At 43.4% G+C, this 12,626-nt stretch overlaps 1 protein-coding gene across 3 annotated transcripts in view; it reads right to left on the bottom strand.

Moving 5' to 3' along the window:
- Positions 1–3,691: 3,691 nt before the first annotated feature.
- Positions 3,692–12,626, bottom strand: part of LOC113663590 (transportin-2) — a 17,025-nt gene continuing 8,090 nt past the window's right edge. For 2 of the 3 annotated variants that reach the window (XM_047802719.1, XM_027178926.2), the window contains 11 exons: positions 12,418–12,504; positions 9,179–9,286; positions 8,879–9,037; positions 8,586–8,673; positions 8,273–8,371; positions 7,771–7,866; positions 7,430–7,505; positions 7,204–7,303; positions 6,975–7,049; positions 6,657–6,805; positions 3,692–6,232 (listed from right to left, as the gene is read on the bottom strand). In XM_047802719.1, coding sequence (XP_047658675.1) covers positions 6,698–6,805; positions 6,975–7,049; positions 7,204–7,303; positions 7,430–7,505; positions 7,771–7,866; positions 8,273–8,371; positions 8,586–8,673; positions 8,879–9,037; positions 9,179–9,286; positions 12,418–12,504 — 996 coding nt within the window. In that variant the 3' untranslated portion in view covers positions 3,692–6,232; positions 6,657–6,697. Of the gene's footprint in view, positions 6,233–6,478; positions 6,806–6,974; positions 7,050–7,203; positions 7,304–7,429; positions 7,506–7,770; positions 7,867–8,272; positions 8,372–8,585; positions 8,674–8,878; positions 9,038–9,178; positions 9,287–12,417; positions 12,505–12,626 lie in introns of those variants that run through there. The other variant, XM_047802720.1, reaches the window with a different exon arrangement.

Below are 12,626 nucleotides of genomic sequence, written 5' to 3'. Positions count from 1 at the left end.
ACACATGCGCACTGAACACTCTCTCCGCCCATATTGACAAGACACGCCCCTTTCCTGCTCATTGGCTACACGTTAGTTTTGTTTTTGTTTTGTTTGGTGGCCCAACGCGGTTTTCTGAAGCATTTCTCAAACAACAGAGACCCCATCTTTAATCTTCACACTGAAACACAGTGAATATGTTTCTATTAAATGTGATGTGTGGTGATTCTGGTGCTAACTTCTTGGTGGCTGCTGTAATTTTGTTATTCGTGTGAGAAGTTAGCGGTCATGTGTCACTGTGGCGTCTTGCTCGGTAAAGTTACCATGGATTTCCTTAAACTTTAGCGCAATCTCAAAATGTGAGCTTCTAAAAATAAAAGAACACAAGCTTCTTTTCTCACTCACCATTTTCCAGCGAAATTCACAGAAGTGCTTCTTGACCCCTGAGGGAATAAACCAAAACAATGTACACACACAATGTTTTCAAACCCCAGTAACTTTGAGTAAATAAAAATATAACTAAAATGAGATCAAATGTAAATGCTGATCAAAAACAAATGCATATTTTTATGTAACTAGTCGTAGTGGATTTTTATGTATATTATAGAAGCAAGGGCTAAAAATCTCACAGAACCATGACCAGGATTAAATCAGAAGGCATTGTGGGTAACAGAAAACGCTAAACAAGGTGACAGTAGACCAGCAAAAAATGTGATCACATTTACATTCACATTTACATTTAAATTTACATTTACATTTAAATTTGCATTCACATTTACATTTAAATTTACATTTACAGCATTTGGCAGACGCCCTTATCCAGAGCGACGTATAAAAGTGCTTTAGTCTCTATTATATTATTTATTGTGATCTGCTCTGTTTTGTTCAGGACAGTTATTAAAAGGGGAACTTTATGAAATATCTGAGTCACGTGATGGGTACTTTAATTTACCCCACCACACTCATGCGGTGCAACTCGGCGGTCTCACGCGCTGATATGCACTTCCGGGTTTTGCCACTAGATGGGAGTGAAAAGACGCGCTCTCTCTCTCTCACTCTCACACACACACACAATATCTCTCTCACACACACACACACACACACACACACACACACACACACAAAATCTCTCTCTCTCTCTCTCTCTCTCTCTCTCTCTCTCTCTCTCACACACACACACAATATCTCTCTCTCTCTCTCTCTCTCTCTCACACACACACAAGAATCAGTGGTTATTGTATGTCCATAATTCCACATTGTTTGCCTGAGATTTTCTGAAGCGACAACAAATCAGTCAGTGGTTGAAAATATATTTCTTCTGCTAATGTTTTGAAATCGTGATAAACGATTGTATTTTTTAACATCACGTTATTTTCTAAGAACGGAGGAGCCAAAAACAGTCACATTTCTTTGTCTTGTTGACGTTTCTCCCTCGTCATCTTACTTATTTCCCTTACTTTTGGTTTTGTTTCCTTGTAAGAAATAAATTACAGACGATTATTTTACAGTAGAGTGGTATTTTTAATAATAGTCAGTATTATTCAGAAGGAAAGTAAGGACCGGAAGCTTGTGTGAGACTTGACTTCCGGTTTGAAAACCATTGTGGTGTGGTTTTCTTTTTGAGTAACTTTGTGTGTTTTTTCAACAGACACAAGTGAGACAACATTGCACCAGATACTGACTGTGGCTGTGTGAAGAAAACAAAACTGAGCGGAGAAAGAAAGAGTGAAGTTCACTAAACTAATTCTCTCTCTCTCTCTCTCTCACACACACACACACACACACACACACTCCAGGTAAGACACTTCTGACATTGTCAAGGCACTCATGAACCAGAGACAATGTCAGAAGTGTCTTACCTGGACTAAGGAGAAGATCTGGATCATTACTCAGTGGTCCAAAGTCCAGGTAAGACACTTCTGACACAGTTTGACAATAGGAATGTGACACGTCTAGCCCGTTTCCTGGACGTGTGTGTGGTGGCTCTCGATGTTTTACCACTGAGTAATGATCCAGATCTTCTCCTTCGTCCAGGTAAGACACGTCTCCATTGTCTCTGGTTCATGAGTGGCTTGACAATGTCAGAAGTGTCTTACTTGGACTAAGGAGAAGATCCGGATCATTACTCAGAGGTCCAAAGTCCTCTTTTCAGACAAAAGTAATTTTTGCATTTCATTTGGAAATCAAGGTTCCAGAGTCTGGAGGAGACGAGGCACAGAATCCGAGCTGCTTGAAGCCCAGTGTGAAGAGTCTAAAGTCAGTGATGATTTGGGTTGCCATATCCTCAGCCGGTGTCCTCATCTACCAGGAGATTTTAGAGCACTTCATGCTTCCATCTGCTGACGAGCTTTATGGAGACGCTGACTTCCTTTTCCAGCAGGACCGTAGTACAGGGGCGGATCTAGGGTTTCATCTTTAGGGGTTTTAGCCCTCAGTGAGAATTTAAAACAAGAAGAGTTTTATATTATATATTATTTGGCTTACTATGTAGTCATATAATATATAATATAAAACTCTTCTTGTTTTAAATTCTCACTGAGGGCTAGAATGCACAAACAGTGTGCACAAACAGTGTGTCCGATGAATGACGTCATTAATAAACTAATATTCACAAGACAAAAAAACAAATCAATAAATGTTATTTTTATTTAATATTGAACGGATTGTTTGCATTAATATTTCGTTTGTGCTACAACTCTGGTAATAAGAATAGTGACATTTCACTGCTTTTGGTTGCCGTATTTACGGTTTTCCGCCGATTAACATTATAGATAAACGCCTCCAGCTCTGACTGCGCGTGCACGGTGCGCGTACCCGAGCTTCTCCGTTCGCATAAAGCAGACAGCTGAAGACGCACTTTTGAAAGACTACAGTACACGTGTGTAAAAGCAAAGTAAAAAAAAAATCGCTCTTGGATCAAACTGATATAATTAATAATAAATAATTATTAAATAAATTAAATAATTTTCTTTCCCATCGACGACATGTCTTGCATTTTAACGGAATATTTATTGTTTATTTATGAAAGTAAAAATTATACCTTTAGTTTTAGGGTTGCTGAGATTACAGACAGAGGAAGGGCTAGAACCGCCCCTGCTTTGCTTGACTGGCTGGACAACACACCGGACCCGAACCCTAACGACACCGGACCACAATCAAAAATCTGGAATTTTTTCCCCCTGAGTTGTGACTTATAATTATCTAAATGAAAAGAGAAAAGCTTTTTTTTCCCTAAAGTTTTTGAGATGCACACACACACACAAATATATATGCTATATATATATATATATATATATATATATATATATATAGAGAGAGAGAGAGAGAGAGAGAGAGAGAGAGAGAGAAACATTAACCTCTAAGTGTTTGCTGAACCGTTACAGCCGAACGTGCAACGCGTCTCGGACGGTTTCCTCTTCCTTCTGACGCTCAGTTAAAGTGTCGCATTGCGTTCGACGCGGATTTTATGACCGAAGCCGCTAAAAGAAGACATTTACATTGTGGTAGAAAATCGTTTATTATTTAAATTTCTTTTTCTCTTAAGGAAGAAATGGAAAAACGATCACCTGCTGAAGTGTGTCTGAATCTCAGCCCAGAGGTCTCTCTCTCTCTCTCACACTCACACACACACACACACACACACACACACACACACACACACACACACACACACACACACACACACACAGTTAACATCCAACACACATCTTCCTTTTTTTTTAAATTTATTTTTATTTATTTAATTCCCAATAAAAGACATGTCACAAGACACAACTGAGACAAACGATGAGTCCACCAGCTGTATTTAATCGTAAATTTGTCGGCATTAGATTCTAATACAAAAAAAATAAATTAAATTTAAAAAAAAAAAGAAAGAAAAGAAAAAAAGAGGGGAAAGTGCATAACAACGTGGTGTTTTTTCTTTCCTTATCATGGATATGTTCAAGGATATGCGATTCGTTTATAAGAAGTTCATAATTTAAAAAAAAACCAAAAAAACAAACAAAAACAAAACACAGTCAGCAGTAGCAGCAAAATAAAAAATGAAACTCGTCTTGTAGTATATTTGATAGGTGTGGTGCTGCATGAGGATTAACTCACTACATATCAAATATCAATATGGCATCAATATCAGTACAAGTACTTTCTCTCAGGTGCACACACACACACACACACACACACACACACACACACACACACGTAAGCAAGCGAACTACGCCCCCATGCTCCAAACACACACACACACACATTGGTCACAGTTTACAGGTCAATAGGGGTCCAGGAATCAAGTGTAATAACGTACCGTAAAACATTAAACATATTAATGTGCCACACACACACACACACACGCGCGCGCACACACACACACACACGCACACTAAAACAAAAACTTTCACTTCCAACCATCCAAACACACAAAAACAGTTACACAAACACAAGTCATGGTCAGTATATGATAAATCATTTGTTTCATTCTACAATAGATTTAGACTAAATGTTCAAACGGTGACGTGTTTCACAAAAAAATAAAAAACAAAAAAATACAATAAAAAAAGAAGCAAAAACAAACAAACAACAACAAAAAAAAAAAAGAGTGCGAGGAACAATTACTGACCAGCTACAGCACGTGATTATGCAAGTCTACGGAGGCCAGGCGTAAAGTCCACAGAGGCCTTTATTTATTCATTCGTTTCTAAACGTTATTACGTCTGTTTTGTTTTCCGTCCTGTCGTCTCCGTATCACAACGTTCTGTCTAATTCTCACGATTTGTCGAGGTAACAAATTGAAGAAAAACACGAATCGTCAGAAAAAAGCGAGATGGTGACGACAGCAGAAGCAGCAGCAGCTTGGCCACGATGGGGGAAAAAACAAAACAACCGTTAGTTTGACGTTGGAACCCGTCCTAATGCAGATCCGCTCCAAAAACCGATCGCAAAATCAAATCGACGCTCCTCGATCTGTTAATCATCTGGGTGCCAATATTTACGCTTCCGCATTACGATTAGACTACATGGTAGTTAATTACAGAGTAAACGATTCGTTACAGGCCGGCGCGTGGAAGCAGTGAGACGTAACTACGGCATCTCAACAATCGTACCAAAGTAACATCTCGGCGTGTGAGGGGGCGGAGCTACGTTTTTTTTTTTGTGCGCGCGTTTTTTTTTTTTTTAATTCAAATTAGCGAGACACTTGTATCAAAAGATTTTCCGTGAAATAAAATAATACTGGATCGTTTCACTGGGAGTCATCTAAACGTAGCGTGGAAAAAAAAAAAACCCGCGAGAAACTACGCTAGCTAAAGTTAGTTATAAAGCAACAAAAATCTTCGACAGCCTTCGAGATCTCAAGAAGAAAAGTTTTATCTCTGGAAATAAAAACAAAAAACAAAAAAAAAGAAATTATGAAAACTTTTCAGCTTGATATCCAGAGAAAACGCTGTGATCTCAGAGGAACAGGAACCAAAAAAAAACAAAACAAAACAAAAATTTTTACTAGTAAAAACAATAAACGGTCAGTGCGAAGCCTGTCTGGACTTTCAGAAGTGTGAGGAGCAAAAAAAACAACAACAACAACGACTCGGACGTAGAAACGAATGAAAACGAGCAGCGAGAAGAGAAACCGAGCGGAAGAAGAAGAAAACGGCGACGGATTGAATGCCGACGCGGATTTAAACCGAGGATTGTGCGTCGTTCACCTGGTTTTCTTTGTGATTAGTTTTATCTGTAAATTTGGAGATGAGATCCTCCGCCTTGATTAAACCTTCCTGCTTACTGTGAATCCGTTTTCATGACGTGTTTTGCTGTGATGAGATTTATTTTTTTTTATAACATGAGATTAAAATAAATGACCGTGTTCACAGATCGCTGATTAGCGCCTCCCCTCGTCTTAGTTATACGTCTGTTAGCCTCCCTTTATTTATTTATGTTAATAATGTATGTATTGATTTAAAGGTACGACCTCCCTCCCTCCCTCCATCCTTACATCCTCCCTCAGTTTACTCTATTGTTCTGTCGTCCCTACGTTGTGTTTAGGTCCTACCCCCCTGCCGTTGGGTGCATCCTGCAGTTAACTAGAGGAGATCCCCTCCCCCCCTCCCTAATACCCTCCCGCCCACCCTCATGGAGACACACACAGGGTCGTGGGGGCTGTCCGTCAGGCGGAGCGGCCAATCGCGTCCCTCTCCCCCACGATCAGGGCAGTGCAATACACAGATGGATGAGTTTCCCCCCGGTAACCCTCCTAAAGATTCAGCTGTCAGAGAGAGAGAGAGAGAGAGAGAGAAAGAGCGAGACAGAGAAAGACACAGAGAGAGAGCGAGAGACAGAGAGAGAGCGAGAGACACAGAGAGAGAGACAGAGAGAGAGCGAGAGAGACAGAGAGAGAGCGAGAGACACAGAGAGAGAGCGAGAGAGACACAGAGAGAGAGACACAGAGAGAGAGAGAGAGCGAGAGACACAGAGAGAGAGACAAAGACAGACAGAGAGAGAGCGAGAGAGACAGAGAGAGAGAGAGAGAGAGAGCGAGAGAGACAGAGAGAGAGAGCGAGAGAGACACAGAGAGAGAGACACAGAGAGAGAGAGAGACAGAGAGTGAGAGAGACAGAGAGCGAAGAACAAGAATTAGAACTTTTGAATAGAGAAACAGGTGAATGGAGTAGAAAGGGGCGGAGCTTCACCTGACAGCGTGTGATCGTGCTGTGCGTGTGTAGAGTCGCTTCTACACGCCGTAGCATGCAGACAGACGCTCCTTCAGGATGGGAGGGAACTGCTCTGAGAACTGCTGCCAGTTGTCCTCACCGACCTGGTCCTTAAAACCGTGCAGGATCTACACACACACACACACACACACACACACACACACACACACACACACACAAACAGACGATTACCAGCCCGACTGCTTCACAGAACATCTAACCTTAGTAGTTGATATTTGTGTGTGTGTGTGTGTGTGTGTGTGTGTGTGTGTGTGTGTGTGTGTGTGAGATCCTAACCTTGTAGAACATTTCTCTGAGGTCATCTTTGGGATTGACCCAGGAGGCCAGGGCATCACAGAAGAAGATAAAGTCCTAAGAGAGAGAGAGAAAGAGAGAGAGTGAGAGAGAGAGAGAGAGAGAGAGAGAGAGAGAGAGAGAGAGAGAGAGAATAAATGAATAAAGTAAATGAAATGATGAACTACTAGATGAAGAAAGATAAACCACTAGGTTAAGATCTCCTCCTCACCTGCACCACACCTCCAGGATTTACACCAATCATCACACAGATGCCCCTGAAGGCGGAGTCTTTCTCCTCGTTATCTCGGATGTTCCTCAGAGACGTGCACCTACACACACACACACACACACACACACACACACACACACACACACACACACACACACACACACACCATGAGAGACTTCTCTAGTGTAAACACAGCAGGTGTGTGAGGGGGAGAGATGAAACTCACCAGGGCCGAATGAACTGCTGCAGCATCGGAGCCACTTCCTGTGGACAGACGTAACCCAGTCGACCAATCGTGATGGCTGAGGACGAAAGAGTGGGAGGGGTCAACACCTGTGGGGTAGCTGTGTGTAATTTGTAAACTTACAATGGCAAGTTTATGGTATGTGGCCTCTTACACATACTGACACACACGCTTGTGCTTAGGGGTGTGTAGACATGTGTAGAAGTGTGTAGACGTGTGTAGAAGTGTGTAGAAGTGTGTAGACGTGTGTAGAAGTGTGTAGAAGTGTGTAGACGTGTGTAGAAGTGTGTAGAAGTGTGTAGACGTGTGTAGCGATGCAGTACCGGTGTTCTCCAGCAGTGTCTTGGGAGTGTTGGGTCTATTAATTATCTCCACCAGGTGAGGAAGAACCAGAGACACATATGGCTGCATTTCCACCCCTAACACACACACACACACACACACACACACACACACACACACACACACACACACACAAAATATATTACTTTACATTTACAACATTTGGCAGACATCCTTATCCAGAGCGACTTACATTATCTTACTTGTTTTTATACAACTGAGCATTTGAGGATTAAGGGCCTTGTGTTCAGGGGCCTTGCTCAGGGGCCCTGTTTAAGGGCCTTGTGTTCAGGGGCCCTGTTTAAGGTCCTTGTGCTCAGGGGCCTTGTGTTCAGGGGCCCTATTTAAGGGCCTTGTGCTCAGGGGCCCTGCTCAGTGGTGGAGGATCGAAGCCATCTCCCGACTGGTAGCCCGACACCTTAACCACTAGGCTACCACACGCCCCAAAACAAAGACATTGTAGATGGTGTAAAGACGACTCACCCATCTGCATGCAGATCTCCCCGATGGCCCACGTAGCATTATTACACACAGAGATAAACTCTGGGTTCAGGTTCGTCCCCAAAATCGGCATGAACTCGGCTACACACACACACACACACACACACACACACACACACACACACACACACACACACACACAAGCGAGTAAGACAAGCTATCAGAGTCACAGTGGAAAAGAAACCGCATTGTACAAAATAAAATTAATAAAATATTAGCAGCTGAATCACTCTGTGTGTGTGTGTGTGTGTGTGTGTGTGTGTGTGTGTGTGTGTGAGAGAGTGAGATATCTTACCAATACAGGGTTTAACATGAGGAAAGCAGGCTTTGGTCAGATCACCCAGCAGAGCAAATGAGCTCTGTCTCACCTCCGGCATCGTATCCTACACACACAGACACACACACAGACACACACACAGACACACACACAGACACACACACAGACACACACACACACACACACACACACACACACACTTCTCACAAACTGCAATGGCAGATTTTTATGATTTAAAAAAATATCAAGGCAGACGTCTGTTATTAACTAAACAGTTTATGGTCTAACTGTTAACACACACAAACACACACCTGCATGCACTGGAAGAGGAGGGTCATGATGTTGCTACGGGCAACCAGCTGATCGACGTGACCTCCGAGACCCTCGGCCAGTCCGCTGAGCAGATCCAGAGCCACGATCATGAAGTCCTTATCGGGAGCCTCGTACTGGTCCGGCTGTTGGCTGTACATCTTCTCGCACACACACACACACACACACACACACACACACACACACACACACACACACACACACGAGTAAGACAAGCTATCAGAGTCACAGTGGAAAAGAAGCCATGTTTTCTGTTCTCTGTGTGTATTATGCACACTTACCATAGCCTGAGCGAGGGTTTTCTGCACCAGCGTGACACAGCGCTGATACACAGGTTCACAGTAGGGCAGGAAGCCACTCTGTAGCGCCGTCGCCACAGACGACAAACACTAAAGAGAACCACCACACACACACACACACACACACGTCAGTAATTATGAGAAATTCTCCAGTCACGTTTAGAGAACTGGAGTGTGTCCCCCCAACCCCCGGATCAGTCCCGGTCCGTGGACCAAATGGTACCGGGCCGCCCAAGGAACATTAAATTATTCCCATTTTATTTACTGTGGTGTATTTCTCTCGGGTTTGTGCGACTTTCCATGGATGAGAGGTTAACCGGGAGCTGAGAGACGTCACCTAAAGCCGCACCGATACCGCGCATGCGCAAAATATCATGATATCGGGCCGGGTTTAGGTGACGTCTGGAGCTGAGCGGCTGCGAGCGGCAGTGGTGTTGTAGCTTTGGTGGAGAGAGAAGGTGTGTATCGCTCTTCTCTCTGTTCACCGGTACTTTGTCATGTTTAACAGTGCTTGGTGTACGTGTATATTGTGTTTGCTCAAATTTAACCCACAAATTAGCAACAATGAGCAGGAAACAGACGTCGTTAGAAAGTTAGAAACTCTGCCAGTGTTCTGGATTAAAGTCATGGCGAAATACCCTGAGATTGTCACCACAGCACTTACATCCCTATCGCCATTTCCAACATGCTATCTGTGTGAAGCGGGGATTTCTGCAGTGACGGCAACCGAAACAAAACGACGGAATAAACGGGACATAAGCGACACACTTCGGGTGTCATTGTCTCCTATTACCCCAGATGGAACCGTCTCGTTGTAAAGAAACAAGCTCAGGGTTCTCATTGATTTAGCGTTGTAGTGAGTTAAAAAGGCATGTTTAAATACGATTACATTAAAATTATTCATTTTAATTTAATTGTATAGCCGCCACCCCCACCCCCCACGGGCCGTGGTAAAATGATCAAACATTGACCGGTCCGCGGCGAAAAAAAGGTTGGGGACCAGTGCTGTAGAGCGAGACTTGTCCTGCGCTGCCCCCAGAGGCCGTACTGTGAACTGCGACCGTGACCTTACGTATAGGTTATGTGCAGAACCGATGGCGTTATAAATCGCAAATTGCCAACACGAGTGTCGTTCTCTCTGTCTGTCCGAGTGTCCGTCTGTCTGTCTATCAGTGTTACTTTTCCCCACTCATCGTTTCTCTACTGAGATACACAGCCCACGTATTATACAGGCGCATCTCGATTAATTCATCAAAATAAAGTTCATTTATTTCAGTAATCCAACTCGTATAATACACCAGTTTCACTATTTACGTTCAGTACACGCAGACTGAAGTAGTTTAAGTCTCTGGTTCTTTTAACCGTGACTATTTTGGCTCACGTTTAACAAAAAAACCACCAATTCACCAATTCCAAAAAAATCTGAATACTTCATAAGACCAATAAAAAATAAAAAATATTTAAAAAAAAACCATTTTTAGTGAATTGTCGGCCTTCTGGAAAGTTTGTTCATTTTACTGTATACGTTCTCAGTACTTTGTAGGTTCTCATTTTACTTTAATTAGCGCCTCACTACGGCGTAGCATGGAGGTGATCAGTCTGTGGCACTGCTGAGGTTATATGGAACCCCGGGTCTCTTTGACTGGGACCTTCAGATCATCTGCGTTTTTTGTCTCCTGTTTCTCATTTTCCTCTTAACAATACCCCATAGAGTCTGGTGAGATTTCTGGCCAGTCAATCACACAACACTACAGTCATTTAACCACCTTTTGGCAGAATCCTGTTGGGAAATGATATCAGCATCTTTAAAAAGCTGCTCTTCAGAAGGAAGCATGAAGAGCTCTAACATTTCTTGGTAAACTGGTGCAGTGACTTTGGTCCACAGTGGACCAACACCAGGAGATGACACTGTACACCAGATCATCACAGATTGTGGAAGCTTAACGTTAACACTGGACTTCGAGCAACTGTGGCTATGAGCTTCTCCACCCGTCCTCCAGACTCTGGTTTCCAAATGAAATTCAAAAACTTGCTCTTATCTAAAAAGAGGACTTTGGACCACAGTTCAGTTCTTCTTCTCCTGAGCTCAGCTAAGACGCCCCTGACGTCCCTGATGTTGTCTGTGCATCAGGAGAGGCTTAACAAGAGGAAAGCGACAACTGTGTGTGTGTGTGTGTGTGTGTGGTGGCTCATGATGCCTTGACCCGAGCCTCAGTCCCTTCCATGTGAAGTTGCACCCAGATTCTTCTCGGTCTGTTGTGCATCTTTTCCTTCCACTCACCTTTCTGTTAACCTGCTCGGATACAGAACTCTGTGAACAGCTTCACTGGTAATGAATGTTTGTGGCTTTCGCTCCTTGTGAAGGGTCACAAGGTCTTCTGGACCACTGACAGATCAGCCTCGTGACTGTCTTCCCCATGATTGTGTAGCCTAGTGAACCAAAGTGAGACCATTTTGACGGCTCAGGAAACCGTTGCAGGGTTTTGAGTCGATTCCCTGATGGACATGTCGCCTTATTCTAATGTTTTGAGACAGTGAGTCGGTGGGTTTTTGATAAAAATGTGAGCCAAAATCGTCACAATTGAAAGAACCAAAAACCTTAAACTACTTCATTGTGTGTGTACTGTGTTTATATAATACACCACTTTCACTATTTGAGTTGAATTACAGAATTCATTCATTCATTCATTTTCTACCGCTTATCCGAACTTCTCGGGTCACGGGGAGCCTGTGCCTATCTCAGGCGTCATCGGGCATCGAGGCAGGATACACCCTGGACGGAGTGCCAACCCATCACAGGGCACACACACACACTCTCATTCACTCACACACTACGGACAATTTCCCAGAGATGCCAATCAACCTACCATGCATGTCTTTGGACCGGGGGAGGAAACCGGAGTACCCGGAGGAAACCCCCGAGGAACGGGGAGAACATGCAAACTCCACACACACGGCGGAGGCGGGAATCGAACCTCCAACCCTGGAGGTGTGAGGCGAACGTGCTAACCACTAAGCCACCTGCCCCCTGAATTAAATGTGTATATTAATGTTAATACATATTAAATGTATCCACCCTTCCATCTGTGCTATTCATCATCTCTCCATCAGTCTAACTTAATCTCTATCTACTCCGGCACTCAGCCGTCATCGGTCCATCCGCGGAAAGACACCGAAGTGTCGGTTCATCCATACGACTAGCCGCTGTTTCAGCGTCTCACCTCCAGCAGAGGGAACAGGTCTTTATCCTCGTCCTTCAGCTCGTTCCATTTCTGTATCAGAGGAGGCATCAGCTTCTGAATGTACTCCTGCACACAGAACAAACATCACGCTGAGTCAAGCTGTCAATCAGTTACACACCACTTTAAATGATTCAGTAAGCCGAATAACGACACGGTGACCTGCGTGTGTGTGTGTGAGAGAGTGTGTG

Source organism: Tachysurus fulvidraco, chromosome 18 (genome assembly GCF_022655615.1).
Source record: "Tachysurus fulvidraco isolate hzauxx_2018 chromosome 18, HZAU_PFXX_2.0, whole genome shotgun sequence".
NCBI lineage: Eukaryota > Metazoa > Chordata > Actinopteri > Siluriformes > Bagridae > Tachysurus > Tachysurus fulvidraco.
The sequence above is the reverse complement of the archived record's forward strand: the minus strand, read 5'-3'. Positions and strand labels throughout refer to the sequence as shown.